General features: G+C 44.9%; 1 protein-coding gene across 2 annotated transcripts in view; it reads right to left on the minus strand.

Annotated features, from left to right (window-relative positions):
* FRY (FRY microtubule binding protein) overlaps positions 1–25,209 on the minus strand; it is a 309,064-nt gene that overhangs the window by 45,523 nt on the left and 238,332 nt on the right. Inside the window, exons 51-58 of one of the 2 annotated variants that reach the window (XM_036251398.1) lie at positions 24,819–24,989; positions 23,250–23,258; positions 13,611–13,811; positions 12,918–13,079; positions 9,374–9,540; positions 7,641–7,830; positions 2,500–2,649; positions 1,211–1,309 (exon numbers count right to left, since the gene is read on the minus strand). In XM_036251398.1, the coding sequence (XP_036107291.1) occupies positions 1,211–1,309; positions 2,500–2,649; positions 7,641–7,830; positions 9,374–9,540; positions 12,918–13,079; positions 13,611–13,811; positions 23,250–23,258; positions 24,819–24,989 (1,149 nt within the window). The remainder of the gene's footprint in view (positions 1–1,210; positions 1,310–2,499; positions 2,650–7,640; positions 7,831–9,373; positions 9,541–12,917; positions 13,080–13,610; positions 13,812–23,249; positions 23,259–24,818; positions 24,990–25,209) is intronic. The other variant, XM_036251399.1, reaches the window with a different exon arrangement.

The following is a 25,209-nucleotide window of genomic DNA, read 5'->3' on the forward strand; positions in this document are numbered from 1 at the left end:
CCTCTCATAGTAACTAATCTAGATGTGAAAATGCAACTTTGGGCAGAAAACAAAAAGCACTGAAGAAGTGAAACTCACACCTGACATCGGTTCACCAACCAGAATGAAAGGATTAATTTATTAACTGATGACAGAAACTGGAAACCAGGAACAGGTAAAAGGCCACGGACACATATGACAACAGGAACTGCTCTAGGAGAATGTCAGCACTCTTGCCCTTGGACAGGTCACAAGAAGGTCAATAACAATACCAACCAACCAACCAACCAACAGTAACTTTACAATGACTGTCTTCTATGTATGAGGCACTGTGCTGGGCAGTTTCTTCATTTATTATTTATATTTAAAGGCAATATTGTGTTGTTTTCGTAATACCATTCTTCTCCCCTCTAGCTAGTGAGGATAATGATAGAAATTCCCAGGGTAGTTGTGAGCATTACATGATTTAAGAGATTTAACTCTAAGGTTGCTGGACACAGTCATAACTTCTATGACTTTGAAATGGTTATATTCTTACAGAAGTTCTATACACTAATTATTATCATTGTCTTGTAGATGATCAGTCTGAGATGAGAGAAGATCAGTAACTTATCCAAGGTCACTAACCCTCATGCAAATGAGCAGTGACTGGACGCCAAGCCCACCTGACTTCAAAGCCCATGCTCCTGCCTGGCATGTTGCAGGAAGTGCCTCATAGGCATCACACCACTATTTCTCAGAAACTACTCTGTCTCTGTCATTTACGGTCCAGATCTAAATCCACAATCTAGAAGAAAAGAATGAGGAGCGGGAGCAGAGGCCGAGAGAAACAGTGGGGCCAGGGAGAAACCGCCCAAGAATGGTCAGGGAGGAGAGTGACGAGACCCGTCTCAACAAGTGCTCTGGGAGGAAGTAACTAACAATGCAAAATCTCAGAAAAAATACAACACTGATAAAGTGACATCTCGAGATACCTACTTTCCCCAATGACTTGGTAGGGAAGTCATGGGGCTAAAAATGAAAGCTGAAAACTCTCCTGTGTAGATGTCATTTTTATGTAATCCACAATCTTGACAGTTCTACCGACGCGGAATTGGAACTGCAACCCCAGCAGAGGAATGGGGGAGTCGGTCTTCTCCCCAGAGCGCCTCTTTCAGGTTGAAGCCAGCCCCTCCCAAGTGCTCACGGTGGCTAGTTCACTTGGTTTTACAGACACAGAAACAACACTTACTGAGAGAGTGGCCTCTTTTCTGTTGTTGTAGGTGTCCAGGTACTCCTGCAGTTCTAGAACACTGAACTTGAGCTTGTCCAGAAGTCCACAAGAAAGCAGCTAAAGACAGGGAAATAAGTTGTGTTAAAGCAAACTAGAGAGATACCTGGACAAGGCACAGGTAGAAAAGAGAGGTATACAGAACTTATGTGCATGTGTGCATAACCAATGGACATGGACAACAAAGCCGGGGACGGGGCAGGGGGGATGGGGAGGAGGGTGTCAGTGGGGTAAAAAAGGAGAAACACCTGTAACAAAAATAAAATTAAATAAATATATAAACAAGAAAAGAAAGGAGAGGTATGCTCAGAAGTGATGTAGACGGGAGGAAGGGCACCCATTTTTAGTAAGCTGTGCAATTTGTAATTTTCCTGCAACTGCAATTGAATACTAGCTTGCTAACCCAAATGTCTATGAAAATATCCATTTTCCCCATATCAGTGTAGACAGAAAGATCTTAGCAAGTATTCTACAGAAGCCCACATTAAGATATGCTGTCCATTTTATGCACGAACTCTAGTATCTTCACCCAGTGGTACTCTAAGTAGTGTGAAGACAGAACTCCAAATAGGCTTTCAGTGACTAAGATAGAATTTCTCAGATCGTATGCTTTGCTGCAAGACAGCCAACCACCAATCAAATTCTTAGAAAGACTGACTCCTCCGAGACTTAAAATCTAAACACAGCCTCACTGGTTCTAAACCCCAGTAATTACCCAGCATAGGAGATGGTTCTGTGGTATACGGGGGACGTAGAGGAAGGTAACACCCCGCCCCGCCCTCAAAGAGCTCGACAGCCTTGCAGGGTTAGAGGTATGTTCATAAAATCACCACTCAGCAGTCAGCCAGGGACCATTGTAACCACCCTTCACACTCACTGCTTGCAGCTTGGGCTGGATGAATCCATCCAGAGGGCAGTCAGCCTCGCTGAGGATTGGGGGTGGGGAAGATGATGACATGTTGCCTCTGGACAGCCATCTGGCTGGGCAGCCTGACAGGCTGGGTGGGCTCTGCATAGCTGTCAAAGAGCCACCGGGAGAGGCGGAGCTTTCTCCTGATTATTGGCTTGGGCCGACACTGTCCCTTCACGCCTGTGCCGACTCCAGCCTTTGGGACGCACGTCACAACCCAGTGCTGCTCACAAACAGCACAAGTCTCGCTCAAACAAGCCACACCACCAGCAAGTCTGCCTGTCGCCCCCACCAGAAGCTGGGCAGGCCACAGGCTACCAGGGCAGGACTGGGAACTCACGGTCTCCGCATCCACAAAAAGGGTGGGGCACTCGGAGCAGGAGGTGAGCATCTGGGACGAGCTGACAAACTTGGACCCGATCCCCCGAAGGTTGTCTCCCAGGTAACTGGCCGCGTCACATGTCAGGAAGCAGAACCTTTTCTGAATATTCTGAAAGGAAAAATAGTTATCCTTTGTAGAGTCTGAACTCACCAACTAGAGTTTTTAAACAATTTGGTAAAACATCAAATGAACGTAGGTCTTCGGTGCGCATGGCCGGGAGAAATGGGAGCAGAGTGACGTTGGTGTGAAGGTAATAATCATGCAGCGTGGACAGTTTCTTCCGAAAATGTCACTTCCCCACGCGGATGCTTAGAGTCTTTCCGGAAAGTGCATGCTCCTTTCTGCGGGTCCTTCTGTCAGGTCGCGAAGGGAACACTCAGGTTACATCAGTGAGGGCGACACAGAAAGGGCACGAGGTGGGACTCCTTTCTGCTTCCCAAGGTCACAGCTCCCTGAGACGGAGCTGCACTCGTGCCACTGGAGCCTCTGGAGGGTGAAAGAGCAATGCTGCCTGGGCCACCCCTGGAGCGTCTGGCTAGGTGCAACGGTCCTGTGGCCCTGTCTACGCGGACTCCTTAGTCCTCACCACCAGGTGACAGGCAGGCTAAGAGAGGTGAAGTCACTCACTCAAGCTCATACCACTAGTAAGTGACAGAGAGAGTGTGAGCCTGGCTCGTCACCCACGCCCCGCCATCATGTGCGACACTTCCGGAAAGCTGTGCTGCCCGAGGAAACTGATTGGGGACGGGCTGGTTCACTGCCTGTGTTGGTGCCCAAATGAAAACACTTTCAGCCTCCAAATGTCCAACACACAATATATTTAACCAAAAGAATAAAATACTTAGCCAAAAGATAATTCCAGTCCTAGGCATGGACTTTCCCCAAAGAGAAGTCCTATCTTTTTTTTTTTAATCCTCACCCGAGGATATTTTTCTATTTATCTTCAGGTAGAGAGAGAGGGAGGGAAAGGCAGAGAGAGACAGAAACATCATCATGAGAGGGGCACATAGACTGGTTGCCTCCTGCACAACCCCAACCAAGGCCGGGGATGAACCGCAACTGAGGCACGTGCCCTCGGCTGAAATCAAACCCGGGCCTCACTGGTCCGCGGGCCGATGCTCTACCGCGGAGCCCAGCCGGCCGGGAGAGATGTCTGTCCTACCTTTTGAACTGTAGACTCTTGTCCGTGGTAAAGCTGATCTGCCCTGTTATGGGAACATCCCCATGTCCCCGAAGCAGCAGCAAGTTCTTTGTAAGTTATGCTAGTTTAATTGCCAACCGTGTTGCATAGGACTTATTTTTTGTATCTCAGAATCTTGCATAACACTTGTCTTTGTTTTGTTACGTTAGTTTTCGGTGCAAAAACAGAAAAAAAAAAAAAAAACGGGGGAAAAGGCCCTGACGGAATGTTAAAGCAGAAAGGAGCAGGAGACGCCATGTCTAGCATCACAACAGCTGGTGGATGGCAGAGCCGGAGGGGGGGGGTTCAGGCCCCTCGTAGAGTTTGGGGTTCTCCCCATCTTAACTGCGGGTAAGGAGACCTGGGTACTGAGAAGCCAGACCTCCCAGGGAACGTCAGAGCCACACAGAAAGGCAGGTGCTATTTTAGGGACATGCGTTCAGTTTTGTCCTCTGATGTCCGTGTGAACACACCCCGATTGGACGGCGCTCTGTGATGCAGTGACAATATTCTAAGACAGGAGCAGCAGGAAGTACACTGATCAAGCACTTGTAAAGATGTCCACACTAGATCATTGGAAACCATTTCCTTGCCTTTGAAACCAAGCTGTTTTGCAATTACGTCCTCTCTGCTCCCTCCACAATCCTGAATCCAGGGAAACACGGTGGTCAGACTCACAGGAAAATGATGGAAAGTAGTAAACAGATATGGTGAGGACATGACAAGAGATTAATAGACTATGTGCCTGAAATATATTTCAATTCTAGCATATTTTATTAATACCTATTTAGCTGCTGTTATTGCCCTCAATTACATGGTATTTGATAGTAGTTAAAGTTCTTAAGGCTAAATGTAATATTAAAACCAAAACAGGAGGCACACATTTATCTTATTATTGCAAATAAACTCCACAGGGATTGCTCTAATACAATGATGAAAAAACAAATCCAAACCCACTGGGCTGCTGGGGCCCAGCCCCACCGCACAGCTCATGCGACAAACTGTTGATCAATTGGCATTAAGTCAGAAGCTGCGTTTTTTAAGATTTCCATTAAAATAAAATTCTGTTCATTCTTCCTACATTTATTGAGCACCTGCTGTGGTTAGCGAGGATGCCAGCTGCTGGGGAGTCGAAGAAAGACACCGTTACCTGCCCAGGGGACAGGAAAAGGGAGAAAGAAGTGGCTTCATTCACTGAAGTGACGTCCCTCAGGGGTCTGCACAGCTGGGAGGCCGTCCAGGGCCGAGAGGAGGTGGCCTCCCCAGAAGAGGGCAAGTACTGCTCCGAGGACCAGAACACTGAGCACGATAGTCTAGTAACCATAACAAGAAAGTTACTACAACAGCCAGACATAGGGATGCATTATTGACCAGTATTTAAAAATAGACTTTAGAGCAATCTAAATAAGACATTATTTTGCTCCTGAATCCTTAACAATAAAATTTACCTCAAATGGTAGCTTTCTGGTAGTTTGTTTTTAAATTTCGATCTGGTGTAATGTTCGAGTGTTTCTGGGGCCTGTATCTCCCAGTTGCTTTCCGTCTAAAGTCTACAGCTGCCCCAGTCTCGTGCACCTCAGACACAACCTCCGTTTGTCCACTTCCACTTCTAAGAGGCCCCAGGAAAAGTAAATTGAAAACTGTGAGAGACAGCAGCACAAATAACTCTCAGTGAGGAACCATGGTCTAAAATTCTCCAAAAATGGGTCATAAGAAGGGCCTCGAGGCTGAACTAAATGACAATGTCCTGCGTTTGAAATTATATAAGGCAGATGATTCCAGTTTTTTCACTTTGCTCTTTTTACATAATTCCTTATTTTCCTGCCTTTCTCTTCGGCCACGGCTCTTCCTGAAGGTGGTTAGGGTGCTCATCCCTGGGCCCAACCGCGTTAGCGTGCCCGACACACGCAACAGCGCTCTGCACGTAAAACTGGTAGGTTCCCACTCTGTGCCTTCCCCATCCGCACCCCTCCTGTCCCAGCGGGACTTCCTTTCCACTGCCCTGAACCTATCAGTGGCTGTTCTGTTTTATGCATTATTAAAATTAAAGGCTAGAAAAATACTTTCCTGAAAATAATGCAAGGAAAGCATTTCCATTATTGGAAAATGGGAACTTGAAAGAGTAAAAAGAAGAAAATAAAAGGCACCCATAATCTATAATGAAATGCTAGTGTATAATCTTCATTATTTTCTTTTTTTTTTTTTTATCCTCACCTGAGGACATTTTTCCATTTTTTGTTCAGACAGAGCAGGAGGGAGAGAGAGGAAGAGAGAAAGAGAAACATCGACGTGAAAGGGACACATCGAGTGGCTGCCACCCACATGACCCAACCAGGGCCGAGGACAAACTGCAACCGAGGCACATGCCCTTAGCGGGAACCGAACCCGGGTCTCTCAGGACCGCAGGCCGATGCTCTGACCGCTGAGCCAAACCAGCCAGGGCATCTTCACTATTTTCTAGGAATTACAAAGAGGAGCAGTATTCTACATGTATTTTTTAAAGTAGTTTTCTCTTATTATTATTATTTTTAATCCTCACCCAAGGACATTTTTACATTTATCCTCAGAGTGGGAGGAAGGGGGGAGAAAGAGAGAGAGAAACGTTGATATGAGAGACACACAACGATTGGTTGCCTCCCGCACGACCCCTACCAGGGCTGGGGACAAACTGCAACCGAGGTACGTGCCCTTGGCCGGAATCGAACCCGGGACTCCTTGGTCCACAGACCAACGCTCTAACCACTGAGCCAAACCAGCCAGGGCACAACGGACCAGTTACCCCAATGCTGCCTGAAGACTGCATCTCTCCCTGACAGGCACCTCCTCTCCTTGGGCTGCCCTCCTCCGCCGCCAGCACGGGGGGAACGTGGAGAGCAAGTGTTCACAGCGAAACACAGAGGACGCACAAGGATCTGCAAGCCCAGAGCCAGGCGGCGTAAACATACACTTTCAAGCATCAACCAGAAGTTGAGTCCCTGCCATCTCTGTGGTTGAGTTGTTGTTTTTAAGTGTGTTTGAAGCTGAGAAGCTGAATCTGAAGGCGTCCACATGAGAAATGCTTACACAGAGCTGTTTCCAAGGTCCCCAGGTGCCAGGCTGGGGGCTGAAGCCCAGCCTACTCCCTGCTGGCCACACCCGGCACTGCAACCCTCCGCGGGGAGGGACACTGGTTCCAGTTTGCACAAGGACACTGGATGGACTCGATGGGTGTGGTGCATGCAGGAGACACAACAGATGACCTGACGTCTGTTCAGAAGCAGCTAAGGGAAGTAAGCAATGTCCAAGGAACTGGCGTGTTTAAGGAATTCACAGAGGGGATAAAAGACTAAAAAAGGAAAAATATAAACAGTGAAGAGAAAAGATACAGAGAGGTCTCAGAGGACAGCAGAGGTGGGGAGAGGCTTGGAGGAGGACTTTGCTTAACGGTCCTGATGTCGTGGTGATGTGGGCCTCATGGCACCGAAGGCCAGATGTGTGAAGTGAGCAGGACGCCATGGCAGCCTGTCGCCGAGGGCAGCGTCCTCACAACACCAGGGTGGGCAAGTTGAGCAGATGAAGGTTGAACAGAAGCAGGGATAAAGTCAGAGAGAAAGAGGTGTTTGAAGGAGAAAATAGTATAAACACAGAAATAAACAGCAATCCCTTAAAAAATTTTTTTTTTCTTTATTGATGTTAGAGAGTGGAAGGGAGAGGGAGAGAGAGATAGAAACGTCAACCGCCGCCTCCTGCACGCCCCCCACTGGGGATCGGGCCCACAGCCCGGGCATGTGCCCTGACCGGAATCGAACCGGGACCTCTCAGTCCCTGGGACGATGCTCCACCACTGAGCCACACGGGCCGGGCAGCAATCCCCTCTTAACTGAGAAGATGGCTGGCTCCCCAGAGAGCCCAGTGCTCCGCCTGGAGGTGAGCACCGTACCTTAAACAAGGAGGAGAACACGTGGAACGTGTACACGGCACAGGAGCCGTCGGAGTCGCACATGAGCTGGTTGATGTGGCTGCGCCAGGCTTCCTCGGCGTCGTCGCAGGCCGCGGGCTGGAACGCAGCTAGGATGGCCGAGAAGAAGGGTGAGGGTGGGGGCGACACTCTCCTGTCACCTTCTCCAAAGCTGGAAGAAATGACGGCTGTCAGGAAGTGATGTCCTTCCTTACAGGTCTCAGTGCTACTCCCGCCAGCCTGCTTCGCCCCCCCTCGTCCGCGGGGTGCTCTGGGAACCCGCTTTCAGGCGAGGTCTCTAAGGTGCTTTCTGAGTCTAGGAGATACAATGTTCACCTCTAGAGTTTCTGTGATTCTTCCAATTCCGATTCCTGTCTACAGATTTGGTGGCTCTTAGCCTTGGCGCCTGCCTCTCGCAGACGGCGACTTGCTTCCTGTGCTCGGCCCTTTCGGTCCAGAGCACTTTTCATTGTGAAAAATTGGAACGAAAGTTTTGAATCTTTTAACTTTTCCGTGATGAATGCATATGCGTACATGCCCAGAGGAAAAGTGGAGGAGGAGAGGAAGTGCAGAGAGGAACAGAGGAAAGAGGGTTCTGAACAAAAGGCAGAAGGCAGAGCCTCCTCTAGGCATTACCACAGCTCTTCGGGGAGTGGGTACCGGCCGACGGGGCCTCTGTCCCAGGGCTGGGGGACATCGGGGCCGGGCCATATAAGGCCTGGGAAATCCGTACCAGCTAACATCACACGCCTCACCACATGAGCCTGACCAAACACAGCAGGCTGATTTCTAAGGTGGTAATTTCATATGGCCTGTGGATGATGTTATAAACATCCAAATGGCCCTTGGCAGAAAGACGGTTCCCCACCCCTGGTCCACATCAGAAGCTTTGCTTAGTTCTGATTTTCAGTGTTCAGAGGAGTGACTGGGGTTCTGATCGTCTTCTCCTGAAGTAAGTCTGTAGCATCATCATTTGTGATTTATTCTAGACGTCACATTAGTGTTCACATCTCTATTCCTCTTTACACTTTTCCTATTTGTATTCTCTGACCATATCTCACCAGGCTCAGAAACATCAGCCACAAGGCATGTGCTCGAAATAGAGCAGGTATTTAGCTTGTAAAGAGCCTCCTGTTCTGGTCTTTTAATTCAAAACGGAAAGAACTCCTCATTTCCAAGTCTTGCCAATTTTGTTTATTTTTTATTTTTCAATTTTTTCTTTATTGATTTCAGAGAGAGAGGAAGGGAGAGAGAGGTAGAGACATCGATGAGAGAGAACACTGATTGGCTGGCTACCTCCTGCATGCCCCCCACTGGGGATCAGCCCACAACCTGGGCATGCGCCCTGACTGGGCATCGAACTAGCAACCTCTTGGTGCAGGGTCGACGCCCAACCACTGAGCCACACCGGTCAGGCAATCTTGCTTATTTTCAAAGCTAACAAGAACCTCGTCCCCAGGCCCCTCTTTGGCGTTCTATGGTTGCTCTGTGGCTTATGAGCGCCTACATGAGAACTTCTTTGGTTCCCCCCAGGCCTTACACTGGGGATGGTTGATTCTGACCCACTAGGAGCCCTCCAGCTTGTGTGTCAGTCTGGACTCCTTCATCAGGAGGTCCCAGCAGTGTTGAGTGTGACATTCAACTCAAGTCAGATGGCGTGCACTCCCCCGGGCCATGCACACGGCTCCACACATTTCTGCCAAGGGCGCCTCTACCTTGCCAGAGTGAACTGGTCCAGGGCTTGGTTGCTTTTTTCTTCTGCCTCAGTCATGTCCAGACTAAAGCTGTCACTGCATTCGTAAGTTGCTGGGAGTTCACTGATGGAAGCAGAAAGATCATCTTCATGTACGGTGGTGTCCTCCTCCTCCTGCACAGCTTCAGCCTGGAAAACGAACAGAGAAAGAACCCACCCCCCAACATATAAGAATATATGGGAATGTCTGTTCATCCAAAGAAAAACAGGCTGAAATCTTGACAGTGACATAAATTGGGAGCATTTGATTTCTAGCTATAATATAATCAATTTCTATAAGCAGACTCAGGAATTACCCGAAGTGCTGTTCTCTCCTTACTCCCCAGTCTTCTTCATAATAGTCCCCAAAGAGGTCTCAGGACGTTACCACATCTGACCCGTGATTATGGAGAATAGATGCTAAACCTGGGAGACCACAGTGCCCCCTGGTCCGACCTCCACCTTTGACGAGGATACGATGCCCCACATGGGAAAGGCCTGTCTAGTGTCTCATCAGAGCTGAGCTGGGGTTAGAAAAACCACACTGGATTCAGAACGCTTTCACTGAATGACCCCAGCCTGCCCAGATAAAATTCTCCAACACGAACCTTCTCACCTACGGAAACTAGAACTTAGAACCCTCGGGTACAGGACCGTAGATGCTCTGGGAAGGTGTCCGGTGAGCACGAGTTTCTCCGTGGGGGGCACGGAGCTGCGCGCTGAAGGCCCTTCCACACTGACACTCCTGAGACCCACTGACGTCTGTGCTGTTCTTGGGAATATCCCTTGAAGATCACAGATACGAGGGGCTGCTTTCACGTTACTATAAAACGTAGGTAGAATGAACAGTGAAATGAAAGGGCTGCAGGGCAGGCGGAACTGGGACCAGGGAGGGGCAGGAAGGAGTCGTAACAAATAAAAAGGAAAAAGCTGGGCTTGGACCTGGGCCAAGGGCGAATCAGCTGGGAACCGATTGTTCTTTAGGAGAGGAAGGAAGACAACTGGCTACAGACCAGAAAAGGAGAGAGAGAAACTAATGTATACCTTTCAATGAGTCATTTTCTTAAAACAAATACAAAATCAGGGCAAAAATAGAAATGTATATAACTTAGAGCATTATTACGGTTGACATCTTGCTACCTGTTTAGTATTTTTAATTAAGGATTGATAGGGGAATTAACAGGGGTGTTCGAAGATGTGTTAGGATATTAGCATATCTCATGTCTTTGAAAGAATTGCTCCTAAATACTGGGTTTGGAGGCTTATCCTTCCTGCTTTATAAAACTGCAGTGGTGCCCGAAGAGAGGCCACGGTGACCGGGCTCGGTTACTAGTGTACATAAACTATTATGGGACAGCTGAATTCTTACAGAAATATCTTATTTTCTCTTTGTAACATCACAGATACGTAACACATTGCAGAAACCCAGATTATGTGAAAATAGAGATAGCTTTTCAGAAATTAAACTCAATCTTTCCTTGATAGAATTAGAAGATTTCTGTGTGAGTCCATAAAAATATTATTACTTAGACAATGGTTTCTATGAGCAATCTATATAATTTAGCATTCAAAATAGAAAAATTGAGAAAATGCCTATTCTGAGACTGAGAAACATCAAATGCTAATAACCTCACACTTATTTTGTGATGTACTGTCCATGAAATTTAATTTCTCTTTTTTTGTTGTGAATCCTCACCTTAGGATAGTTTTCTATTGATTTTTAGATAGAGAGGAAGGGAGGGACGGAGGGAGGAAAGTAGGGAGAAATGTTGATGTAAAAGAGACACATTGATTGACTGCCTCCTGTACGACCCCTACCTGGAATCAAACCCGCAAACCTTGGGTCTATGGGCCGACACTCTAACTGCTGAGCCAAACTGGCCAGGGCGAAATTTAATTTCTTAATTTTAGGATTCTGGCATTTTAATCTCAGAAAAGTTTCCTTTCTGGCCCCCTTTTTGGCTAAAAAAGGACTCTACTAACTCTAAGGATCCTTGGTCACAGTCCCTTTGCAATGGGGCAATTGTAGAAACATGTTTTCTTTAAGCTTTAATATTTTTAGGTGATGCAATTTGGTCAGTTGCCCTTGGTTTAAAGTATGTAAGATTTCCCTAGATCTCAGATCTATTTTTAGTGCACTATTTAAGAACACAGAACACTGTTTTTCCCCCCAGTATTACTTTTTTTCCATTAGAAGTATCAGAAAGATTATACTTTTATAAATTCTTTTCTATTTTATTTTCTCTTTCAATATTATATTTTCATAACCAATCTCAAGATAAAGACAACTTTATCTGAACAGAAATAGGTTATTTTGGTATGTCTAATATAAGAAAACAAAATTCTAATCTAATGGGCACATATATGAACACAATGTTGGAATGAACAGTTTTACGGAGGGGTTATTTTCTGGAAATTTTGACAAAATAAGCTTTAAATGAAATATACATTGTTAGGTTTTTTTGTTAAGCTGACCTTTTAAATAAGAAGATTGTATCCATTACTTACTTTTCTTCTCAGAGAGCCTGGCTAGGACTGTTTTGTGTGAATCTGGTTTGTTCGCAATACTGTCACTGATACTGAAAATTCTGATAGTATGCCAGAAGGCGAGGACTGAATCAATGTACGAATTGTATTACTGGTTCCCACGCAGGAAAAAATGCCCTCGGATGCATGCACACACCCACGCTGCGGCAGCACTGCTTCTAAGCAGGGCAAAGCGCAGCAGCTCCCAGCACAGCCATCGCAGACACGCACCTGTCCCCAGCGCAGCCACCGCAGACACGCACCTGTCCCCAGCGCAGCCACCGCAGACACGCACCTGTCCCCAGCGCAGCCACCGCAGACACGCACCTGTCCCCAGCGCAGCCACCGCAGACACGCACCTGTCCCCAGCGCAGCCACCGCAGACACGCACCTGTCCCCAGCGCAGCCACCGCAGACACGCACCTGTCCCCCGCGCAGCCACCGCAGACACGCACCTGTCCCCAGCGCAGCCACCGCAGACACGCACCTGTCCCCAGCGCAGCCACCGCAGACACGCACCTGTCCCCAGCGCAGCCATCGCAGACACGCACCTGTCCCCAGCGCAGCCATCGCAGACACGCACCTGTCCCCAGCGCAGCCATCGCAGACACGCACCTGTCCCCAGCGCAGCCATCGCAGACACGCACCTGTCCCCAGCGCAGCCATCGCAGACACGCACCTGTCCCCAGCGCAGCCATCGCAGACACGCACCTGTTCCGCGTGATCAGTCCGCTGTGTGCCTGCTAATGGGAATGCAGGCTGCTTCATTGTTAAAAGACCTCATATCAAACTCTTTCAACCAACAAGAAGGTGGTTGCTCAAGTTAAGAGGGTAAAGCGACTTCAAAATAGGCTTAGGCACACAGATGCACATACACCAGAAAAGGGAGAAAGAGAAAGAGAAAAGTAGTCCCTCTACTGACAACTGCCTAAGAATTCTCAGGAAATTAGAACAACTTTTTCTTTAAGAAAACTACAATCATAGTTGCAAAATCTCTTCACCTTGGAACCCTCAGAAATCTGGAGATTATTCACATCGGGCAAAGAAGAGTCAAAGCTAGCCATTCTAGCGCTGAAGGGATGAGGGTCAGCGGAGGTCATGTCACATGCCGCAGTGAGTGAGTCCACGGGGTTGGCCTCCTCACAAGGGGACAGATTCATGATCTGTTGACAAAGCAAAGGAAATAAAACATGGTGTGATGTTTCGGCGTGATGTATACTCTTCTTTTATACAAGCATAGACTATTGTACAGCGAGCTAGTTGTTGGTTGCTAGGTCTTGTTTGTCCACAGTCCACTGTTAGGGCCGGCGACCTGGGGTGATGGCACAGCGCTCGCCCCCACACACCCACGTTTTCAGATAACCACATCAAAATGTCTGGCTGGCACACTTCCTAAACTTCAGACGTCTGAGGAATTTTTAAAAAGATTTCGGCATAAGGAAAGTTATTTGGGGAAAATCTAGGCCCTAACAGACTTGATGGCATCCAGAGATTGTTACTAGATTACCAAATACTCCGGCATTTCCTTCCATGTGCAACCTACAGAGAGGAGGCCAGTGAGACTCACTCTGACACCACCTGATGGTTCAGATTTTGGTTCAGCAGCTCTGGAAGTTTCTTTAGCTGCAACTGGAAACTGTGCTTTACTTCCGAATAAGTCTCCCAGTTCCTACAGTGCGAGAGCTTCTACTCACGAGGTCCGAGTGCTCCAGGATCTGGCTGGTCGTAAGGTCCTCCTCCTCAGACGATTCGTCGGAGTCCTCGTGGTTCATTTTACTTAGGCTGGGAGAACTCCCTGAAAGCTGGTGCTCCTCCAGAAGCTGCATGTCGCACTTGTCCAGACTGTCCAGAGAGCGCCTGCGCACGCCCCAGTTAAAGTTGTCCATGCTCTCACCCTGGAATTACACCGCCAGTTAGTTTATGTCCAAATCTACTCCCCCTTCACCCAGTCCATTAGTCACAGCTTAGAAATAATATTTGCATTATGAGCTCTCAAGCCCTCATGTCCTTTGGTACCAGACATCTGGTGACATGATGAGAAAAGTGGTAAATCATACTATTTTCACCTTCATGCACATTAAACCACAGGTAGACATGATCACATACTTTTGTATGGTGTGATGGGTAATACTATGTTTTTTATAACTTGATTTTGGTTAACTCTATAAATGTCTGTTCCCAAAAATCTGTGAGAAAGAGACCATTAATAGTAAAATAACTTCTAAAGTTGTGTGCACCCAACCCCTATTTAGTTCTGTTCTCAAAAGGAGCAAAATTAGGAGCAGTGCCTCTCGCGTGGTTCACGTCCCCTGGGCACCGAGGGGCACTAGGCAAGCATTCCAGCATTTCCACAGATAGACGCAGAGTGAAGGCACTGGGAGAGCAGCTGGAGAAGCCGGCCAGTCATGCACGATGCACAGGCCCCAGCAGCAGGCTCCACTTTTGCTTCTGGATCATTTAAAAGAATTGTCCCAACACAGAAAATGGTTGTTTTCCTGGACCTGAAGTGACTGACTTGGTACCAAGCATTACTGCTGACCAGTAACTTTAAAAAATTGTTTTTCAATTTCAGTTCACATTCAGTATTATTTTGTATTAGTTTCGGGTGTACAGCATAGTGGTTAGACAATCACATACTTTACTAAGTGATCCTCCTGGTATTTCCAGTACCCACCTGGCACCACACATAGTTATTAGGATATTATTGACTATATCCCCTATGCTGTACTTTACATCCCTGAGATGATTCTGTAACTGCCAACGTGAACTTCTTAATCCCTTCATCTTTTTCATCCAGCCTCCCAACCTCCTTCCCATCTAGCAACCCTCAGTTTGTTCTTGTATCTATGAGTCTGTTTCTGTTGTTTGTTCATTAATTTTGTTCTTTAGTTTCCACATATAAGTAAAATCATATGGTAGTTGTCTTTCTCTGTCTGACTTACTTCACTTAGCCTAATACCCACTAGTTTCATCAATGTTTTTGCAAGTGGTAAGATTTCATTCTTTTTTATGGCTGAGTAATACTTCATTGTATATATGTACCACTTCTTCTTTATCTTTGTGTCTACTGGTGGGAACTTGGGTTGCTTCCATTTCTTGGATATTGTAAATTATGCTGAAATGAACAAAGAGGTACATATATCTTTTTAAATTAGTGTTTTAGATTTCTTTGGATATATACCCAGAAATAGAATTGCTGGGTCATAAGGCAGTTCTATTTTTAATGTTTTGAGGAAACTCCATATGGTTTCCATAGTGGCTACACCAATTTGCTATCCCAAGAATAGTGCACAAGGGTTCCCTTCTGTCACTTCTCACCAACACATGTTGTTTGTTGATTTATTGATGATCACCATTCTGATAGGTGTGAGGTGATATCTCATTGTGGTCTTAATTTGCATTTCTAGAATGATTAGTTACATTGAGTATCTTTTCATATGTCTATCTGCCATTGCGTGTCCTTTTTAGAGAAGTGTCTATTGAGGTCATCTCCTTATTTTTTAAGTGGGTTACTTTCTTTTTGCTGTTGAGTTGTATGACTTCTTTATGCATTTCGGATATGAATCCCTTATTGGAGCTTTCTTTCATAAATATCTTTTCCCGCCCAGCTGGTGTGGCTCAGTGGTTGAACATCAACCCATGCACCAACAGGGCACTGGTTCGATTCCCTGTCAGACAACATGCCCAGGTTGTGGGCCAAATCCCCAGTGGGGGGCATGCTGCAGGCAGCCGATTGATGTTCTCTCATCGATGTTTCTATCTCTCTCTCCCTCCCCTTCCCTCTCTCTTGCTGTCATTATTTCTTCAAAAAGGTTCTCTATCCCTTGCTCATAGTCTTCTTCCTCTGATACCCCTATGATGCAAATGTTGTTTCATTTCATATTGTCCCAAAGTTCCCTTAAAGTGTCCTCATGCTTTGTTGTTGTTGTTAATCCTCACCTGAAGATATTTTCCCATTGATTTTTAGAAAGAGTGGAAGGAAGGGAGAGAGAGAGAGAGAGAGAGAGAGAGAGAGAGAGAGAGAGAAGAGGGAGGGAGGGAGGGTGGTGGGGAGAGAGATGTGAAAGAGACACATCAATTGGTTGCCTCCCATTGACCTCGACCAGGGCCAGGTATAGAACCTGCAAACCAGGGATGAGCCCTTGACCAGGAATCAAACCTGTGACTGTTTGGTCCATGGGCTGATGCTCTAACCGCTAAGCCAAACCGGCTAGGGCTTTCCTAATGCTTTTTAAGTATTCTTTTCTTTTTGATGCTCTAATTGAACAATTTCTTTTCTGCCCTATATTCTAAATTGTCGATTCAATTCGCTGCTTCTTTCAACCTATTGTTAATTCCTTCCAGGGTATTCTTTATCTCAGTCACACCATTGTTCATTTCCTGAGTGTTTTTTTATGGTCTCTATGTCCTTTTTCATGGTGTTGAGCTTTCTAACAAACTTTGTTTTTAAATCTGTTTCTGATAAATTGCTTGCCTCCATTTCATTTAGCTCATTTTCTGGAGATTTCTCATGTTCTTTCATTTGGGGCCTTTTTGTTTCCCCATTTTTGCTGTTTCTTTGTGTTTGTTTTTGTGTATTGGATAAGACCACTGTGCCTCCCAGATTTGGTAGTGTGGCTTTCCTGTGATACCCAGCGGTGTAGTCTCCTTGATATTCTGAACTGGGTGCTCTAGGAATGATCTGTGTGTGGATTATGTGGGCTCTCTTGTTGATTTTTTGTCCCATTCATGGGTGGGCTCAGCACTCAGGCTTGCTGACTGTGAATCTCAGCTCCGATCAGGTCATGCTAGCTGTTATACAGGTGTTCATTACTTGTCCGCCTGCCATCAAACTCTATTCTTGCCCACAAGCAGCCCATGGCACCAGCACCAGCTGCCACTTATATATCTGGTGTATAATCTTTAAATGCTGAATTTGGTGTGCTAATATATCTATACTTTTTAGAATTTTGCATGTATGTACATCAGAAGTATTTCCTTATAAAATAAATTTGGGAAGCTTTCCACCTCTTGAATTTTTTTGGAATAGTTGAGAAGGATAAGTGTTAATTCTTCTTTGAATGTTTGGTAAAATTTCCCTGTGACACCTTCAGGGACTTTGGTTTGTTGGGAGATTTTTTTAAATTTTTTATTACTGATACAATTTCTTTGGTAGTAATTAATCTGTTCAGATTTTCTGTTTTTTTTTTTTCCTTGATTCAATCTTTGAAGATTATATGTTTTTAGGAATTTATCCATTTTTTCCAGATTGTTCAATTAGTTGGCATGTAATTGTTCTTAGTATTTTCTTATAATCTTTTGTATTTCTGCAGTGTCAGTTGTCACTTCACCTCTTTCATTTATTTTATTTATTTGTGTGTTTCTCTTTTTTTCTTGATAATTCTGGTTAAATGTTTATCAATCTTGTTTATCTTTTCAAGGAACCAGCTCTTAGTTTCAATGATTTTCCTGTTTTCTTAGATTCTATTTTATTTCCACTCTGATTATTATTTCCTTCATTTTACTCACATTGGGCTTTGTTTGTTGTTCTTTTTCTAGTTCCTTTAGTGTAAGGTTAGATAGTTTATTTGAGATTTTCACTATTTCTTGAGGTAGATTTATATTGCTATGAAATTCCCTCTTAGGACTGCTTTTGCTCTGTCCCATAGATGTTGGGCTGTTGTGTTTTCATTTTCACTTGTATCAAGGTATCTTTTGATATCTTCATTGTTCTTATTGTTAACCCATTTGCTGTTCAGTAAAATGTTATTTTGTGTGTTTTTCAGTTTTATTCTTTTAATTGATTTCTAGTTTCATACCATTTGTTTGGAGAAGATGCTTGATAAGATTTCAATCTTCTTAAATTTATTAAGATTTGCTTTTGTGGCCTAACATGTGTTCTATCCTGGAAAATGTTCCAGGTGCACTTGAGAACAATTATATTTGGCTTCATTTTTTAAATTTTTATCCTCACCCAAGGACACTTTTGCATTTATCTTCAGATAGAGTGGGAGGGAGAGAGGGAGGAAGAGAGAGATAGAAACATTGATGTGAGAGAGACACATCAAGTGGTTGCCACCCACACAACCCCAACCGGTGCTAGGGACAAACTGCAACTGAGGTACAGGCCTTTAGAGGGAACCAAACCCAGAACTCTCTGGTCCACGGGCCAACGCTCCAACCGCTGAGCCAAACCGGCCAGGGCTATATTCTGCTTCTTTGGTGTGAAATCCATCTGGCCTAATGTGTCATTTAAGGTTGCTGTTTTCTAGTTGATTTTCTGTGTGGAAGATCTATCCATCAACTTCAATGGGGTGTTAAAGTCCCCTGTTATGACTGCCTTACTGTTGATTTCTCCATTTATGTGCATCAATATTTATTTTATACATTTAGGTGATCCTATGTCGGGTACATAAATGTTTACAAGGGTTTACAAATGTTGTTGGGTTGATCCCTTTATCATTATGTAGTGTCTTCCTTTGTCTTATTATATCCTTTGTTTTAAAGTCTATTTTGTCTGATATAAGCATTGATACCCCAGCTCTTTTTGTTTCCATTTGCATGAAATATCTTTTTCTATCCCTTTACTTTCAATCTGTGTGTGTCTTTTGATCTGAAGTGGGCCTTTTGTAGACAACTTATTTATGTGTCTTGTTTTCTTATCCATTTAGCTACCCTATGTATTTTTTAATCGAATTTATTGGGGTAACATAGGTTCACAAAACCAAACAGGTTTCAAGTGTACAACTCAACAAAACATCATCTGCACACTACATTGTGCACCCATCACCCCAAGCAAAGTCTCTTTCTGTCCCCCCCACTTTGCCTACCTCCACCTAGACACCTATGTCTTTTGATTGGAGTATTTAAACTATTTACATTTAAAGCGTTTATTGATATGTACATAGTTATTACCATTTTATTTTTCATATTTATGTTCCTTTGTTTTTTTATTGTATTCTTCTTAAAGAAGTTCCTTTAACATTTCTTGTAATACTGGTTTGGTGGTGATGAACTCCTTTATATTTTTCTTGTCTCAGAAGCTCTTTATCTCTCCTTCAATTTTAAATTATAGCCTTGCTAGGTAAAGTAATCTTGGTTGTAGGTCCTTGCTTTTCATGACTTTGTATATATTGTTACAGTCCCTCTGGCCTGAAAAGTTTCTGTTGAGATATCAGCTGACAGTCATTGTGGAGTTAGTTCCCTTGTGGATAATTTTCTTTCTCTTGCTGCTTTTAAAATTCTCTTTGTCTTTAACCTTTGCCATTTTAATTATGATGTGTCTTGGTGTGGGTCTCTTTGAGTTCATCTTGTTTGGGACTCTTTACTTCCTGGACCTGTATATGTCTTTCCTTCACCAGGTTAGGGAAGTTTCAGTCATTATTTCTTCAAATAGATTCTAAATCTGTTGTTCTCTCTCTTCTCCTTATGATACCCATATGATACAAATACTGTTATGCTTCATGTTGTCTCAGAGGTCCCTTAAGCTAACCTCATTTTTTTTTTTTTTTTGGTATGTGCCCCTAGCGGAAACCGAACCCAGGACTCTCTGGGTTCCCAAGACACTCCAACAGCTGAGCCAAACCGGCCAGGGCACTAGCCTCATTTTTTAATTGTTTTCTTTTTTCTGTTCTGTTTTGGTGTTTTCTGCTACCTTCTTTTCCATATTGCTGATCTGGTCCTCTGCTTCATCTGATCTGCTGTTGATTCTTTGTAGTGTATTCTTCATTTCACTTATTGTATCCTTCATTTCTGAGTGGTTTTTTTTGTTTTTGTTTTTTTATGATTTCTGTGTCCTCTTTTTATGTTTACTATCTCTTTGTCAAAGTTCTCACTGAATTCATTCTTTCCCTAAGTTCCTTGAGCATCTTATGATCAGTGTTTTGAACTCTGTATCTGGTAGATTGCTTTTCTACATTTTATTTAGTTCTTTTTTATAGAGACTTTTATTCCTTTCCACTTCTTTCATTTGGGACATGTTCTTTGTTACCCCATTTTGTTCACCTCTCTGTGCTATTTACTTGTATTAGGTAGATCTGCTATGTCTCCCAGTCTTGGGACAGTGGCTTTATATAGTAGGTTTCCTGTGGGGCCCAGTGGTGCAGTCTCTCTGGTCACTTCAACTAGATTTTCAGGAATGTGCCTTGTATGGGTTGTGTGTGCCCTACTGCTGCAGTTGAATCTTGATTCCTTTGGCACATTAGTGGATGGGTTTGACCCTCAAGCTGGCTGGCTTGAGGATTAGCCATGGCCACAGCATAAGAACTATTGTGCTGTGGCTGTCTTCACAGAGCAGGTTTTGTCCTAGCAAGGTCTGGTGCCTGCTGAGACCTCTCTTTGGGTGTACCACTTGTGAGCTGATCAGGTGTTTCTCTGTTGTGGTCTGAGGCTGGTCACTGGGTGTGTTGGTTTGGGGGCCCCTTGGGAGGGATTCCAGGGCAGGGCTATATCAGACACTGCCTATTAATGGGCCTGGGCTACTGTTAGGAGCTACATAGTGATTCTCAGTTGATAGCTACCTGTGCTGGGCTTGGACTTGCATGGGAGGGGCCACGCTGCAAACCAAGGCCAGGTGCCACAAATACAGTGCCTGGGGCAGGTATGCAAAAGACCCAAGGCACCCTAAGACCTGCTGCCACCTAGTGGCTACCCATAATGCTCAGCCACTGAAAGACTGTCCCCCCCCTCCCCTGCCCCCGTAGCATGCAAATTGGGCGAGGCACCAACTGGGTTAAGTGCAATGTAAGATTTAAAGAAGCCATTTCAGCCCTGGCTGGTTTGGCTCAGTGGTTAGAGCGTCGGCCTGCAGTCCAGAGAGACCGGAGTTTGGTTCCCGCTAAGGGCACATACCTTGGTTGCAGTTTGTCGCCCACCTAGTTTGGTCGTGCGGGTGGCAGCCACTCGATGTGTCCCTTTCACGTCGATGTTTCTCTCTCTCTCTCCCTCTGTTTCTCTCTCTCCCTACCACTCTATCTGAACAAAAAATGGAAAAATGTTCTCGGGTGAGGATAAAAAAATAAATAAAAAATAAAAAATAAGCAAGCCATTTCAGACTGTGTCTACAGACCATCTGGTGTTAACTGTGTTTATCTGACCAACATAAATGTTGTTTTAGAAACTGATTTGGGTTTTATTTCTCTCTCTTTTTCTTTATTAAATTTATTGGGATGACACTGGTTAAAAAATTATGTTTCGGGTGTACAATTCTATAATACATCATCTGTATATTGTATTGTGTGTTCATCATATTTATCTCTCTCCTAAGAGGGGAATAAAGGAAGAGAAGTACTACACAGCCCATTAGTAAGCAAATTTTAACCTAAATGAATAGGTAATCTGAATAAAATCTAGTATAGAATCCTCCCATTTATGAGTCATTTGAAGTACTGATGGTTCACCATTGACTTTTTATTGTGAGAGCTCCATGAATAGCGTAATATGATGTGAGAGAAGCAGATTACTGCTAACGTTAGTGAGCATGACGTTGATTGATTTTCCTCTGACTTAAGGGTCTAGTTATTCTGGCTCCTAATAGAACCAAGCTTGCCAGAATACTTCACAGGTGCTTAGCAATTCCAAAATCTGTTTGGTGATTCATGGTAGAAGGCAACAGGTAAGAATCCCAAATACATTCTGGATTTAACATACAAATTATCATTGTTCAACCCCATTTATGATGTTTTAGGTCTGTTTGATTATAAAGAGAAATCAGACTCAGAATATGATTTCCATATTCTGTAGCTGTATCTGCTGTTTTGTCGGGATCTGCACGTTTTATCAATATCTGCTGTGATAAATTACCACCAAGTAATTTCTTTTCCTGGTGGAATGGCTAATTATTGTGCTGGAATTTAAAAATAATATTTTAGTGAAAAAATGTGTAAAGGCTAGAGTTCTGGAAAGGAAAAGAAACACAATGTGTGAAGAAGTAAAAAATATAAAGAAAAATGAAAACACTAGACAGAGAAAAGAGAAGAATGTGAAAATGACGGAGTAATATACAAATATAAATGTAAAACATAAATTCACAAACTGGTTCTCTTGCATCAACCAGTGGATGGGTGGAACGAACTATCTCAGGCAACAGTTCTGGAGGTTTCCCCACAGATAGAACCGTGAGCTTGCACGGAAATGCGGACGTCGGGGTCTGAGAACACGGCCCTGGGCACAGACTGCCGTTATGCTGACTCGGGTGCTCTGGTGAACACCGGGATGAATGAGGCCCGGGAGCTGGGAATCAGGGAAAGCTGTCCTCACAGGAATAATACCTGACGTTTTGCTGGAGGACACAAGGTCTCCTTTAGAAGCAAAGGTGCTGAAAGAGTTTCCCTGGAGGTGGCTGAGATGGCGAGTGTTTGGTCCAGCCTCCGTTAAAGTGTGCGGTGCCGGCAGCCAGCAGGTCTCGGCGCAGTCTAGGAGCAGCCCTACGGGGCAGCCACCCCGCCTTCCCCAACCCATGTCAGATCCGCATTTTGTTATGAATAAGATCAAAAGTCAAAACAGTGTTTTACTGATCACAGTAGATTTTCTATGTGTGAGAAAATTTAGAAGATAGCTAGCCATTCCTGATGGACCACTGTATATGGCAGTTACCAAACTTTACCATTCAGGATTTATTCTGAGGTGAGAAAGCATTAATGATTGAACATTCTAGAAATGTGGGAAATAACAGTCTTCAAAATAATTTTTTTTCATAATAGAAATCTGACAAATAAGAATCAGTGTTGTAGGAACTTGGTCAAAATATGTTCCCCCAAATGTACCTACTTAGAGTAAGTTGATAGAACATAGAACGGGGTGATCACAGGTCAGTCTGCCCAGGATGGTCCTGGTACTGTTGCTTGGGTACAATCGTTCTTGGCACCCCCTTTACTTGCAAAAGGGTCCTCATTTGGGTGAAAGTTTATATAGTCACCATACAAAGATAGCTCCTGATTCTTGAAAAAGAAAAGGTTTTGATTGGAGGTGTATATGATATATTATTAGATGCAGCTGGTTGATTTCACCAAGGAATTTAACAACAAAAGCTATCCAGGTATGCAGCTGCCTAATCAGAAACCACAGGATTTCCATGGGTCATATTTAATAACTTACTTTCTCTTAAGAGACATCATCATGCAACTTCCAGAACTAGGCATAATAAAGATTTTAAAACATTTTTGTATCTATACTTTAGAAAATATTTTTATACTAGAGCAACTGAAAAAAGGCCTTCTGTCTCACATGCCCATCACTGTGAATATGCACACAAAGAGCCACACATATGCTGGGGGAGGAGAAGCAACTCTGGGGTTATCAGTCTGTATTAATGCACAACACTGGCTTGCATACCTGACCAAAGAGCATCCTCTTACCTGAAGCTCCTGGGCAGCAGATGGAATGGACAGAAAAACAAATTAAAAGTTCTATTTAAAATGATATTAAGGATACTCAAGTGTTTTTCTCTTAGTTTCAGCACAATGAACATCACTAATATACTTCAGTACATGCAACGTAAACAAAGGTAAAGGAAACAAACCCCAAAGAGAGAATTAGCATCCAACCCCAAATCCCTAACCTCACAGTGGATGGGAGTTGGGGTCACGTCACAAGTACACACTGGGCTGCCAAACTAGTTCACAGGGAGGGACTGGGGAAGGAATTCCTGCTCCCTCTGAGGAAGCGGTTCTCCCTGCTGACCCATCCAGGTCGGCGGCGGCCGCAGGGACGAGAGTGCGTGGCCTCACCTCGACGAGCGAGTGGGCCGCCAGTCACTCCCTTTGGAAGGTAAGCAGCCAGCTGTCGTGCAGCAGGAGGTGCCTCCCCACTACAGGAAACGACAAGCTTGGGATCTGGGCCTCTAACTGTAAGTCGAGCAGAAAGCCCTCCCTCTGGGATGCAGAGTGTGGGTAGTTACATGTGAGCTCAAGGACAGTGACTCACACCAGGAGCTGGCTGGGTACCAGGCTACGCATGCCAATCTCCCTGCAGGAATTTCATTTCAGCCTTTGCGGCAAAGGACTACCTCTCAGCTGGAGCATCCCTCAAAATGAGAGCAAAGGGATGATGCGCTGCCTTCCATTCCCAGATTTCAAAAATATGATTCATAACTAAAAGCATCTCATGACCAGAATTATCATCCAAATATCCAAATCTGTCTTTGCCTGTTGAGACTTGAATTCAACCGCTCCAGGTGCGGGGAACACCGGCCACCCACACGCAGCAGAGCCAGAGCCTGTCCTGGGCCTTCCATCCTGTTCTGAGCCCCAGTGACCTGGTCAGGCAGCACCAGGCCCCAGAGGCTATAGCAGGCACGCTTCCCAGTAACGGAATTGGAGCAATTTCACGTTTATAAGCACTAAACGCACTGCCTGTTTTAGCCAGGTACCAGCGAACAGGCTCAGAACTTGAATATTTTGTGATTTTTTAAAATAAAAGTTCACTGTGGGACTACACACACAGCCTTTGTGTGGTCATCAGCAGTCAGATCAAGGCCATTTAAAAATAACCTGGCAGCCCTGGCCGGGTTGGCTCAGCAATTAGAGCATCAGCCCGTGGACCAGAGAGGCCCGGGTTCGATTCCTGCTAAGGGCACGTACCCCGGTTGCGGTTTGTCCCCGGCCCCAGCTGGGGTTGTGTGGACTCCTCTCTCTCTCTCTCTCTCTCTCTCTCTCTCTCTACCTATCTGAAGGTAGGTGCAAAAATGTCCTCGAGTGAGGATAAAAAAAATAAAAATAAAAAAATAAACTGGCAGCGTCCGCTGAGGGCTCAGACAGGAAGGGCGTGGTGCCTTTCCAAAGTGAAGCTGCTGTCCTTGGATATGTTGATTCAAAATGAAGTTCACGGCTTTTCAGTGAAAGACTGAGTTATAAAAACTCATTATTTAGCAGGAAACAAGAAACGTTTGTTAGTCAGGTGGGGTACTTCTGGAGAATACACTGTACCTCTCCGTCCTCCAGCTCTACGTCCAGGAAATCGAAGTCTCTGAAGACCCTGAACTGCTGCTCGCTGTTGGTGTCATCCACGTTCTCCACGTCTCGGGCACCGTCCTCCGAAGACACCAAGCTCGTCTGGTGCTCCAGCAGATCCAAGTCCCCACACGATGAAAAAATCACCTACAGATCCAAAGAGCCCTGTCCTGAGAAACCATCGCCCTTTGGCTCTTTGTGCTACAAAAAACGTTACTGACTCATCATCACACTGTTCTCAGTACGCACCTAATTCCTCAGGCGGGAATTTTTAGAATGTTGTCATTTATGTTGGACAGATGCCTTCAGATTAAACTTGGCAGAAAGACACAAGTTCAAGAGTCAAATGGCTGTTAATGGGTGAAGA

Source organism: Molossus molossus, unplaced genomic scaffold (assembly GCF_014108415.1).
Source record: "Molossus molossus isolate mMolMol1 unplaced genomic scaffold, mMolMol1.p scaffold_m16_p_10, whole genome shotgun sequence".
Lineage (NCBI taxonomy): Eukaryota > Metazoa > Chordata > Mammalia > Chiroptera > Molossidae > Molossus > Molossus molossus.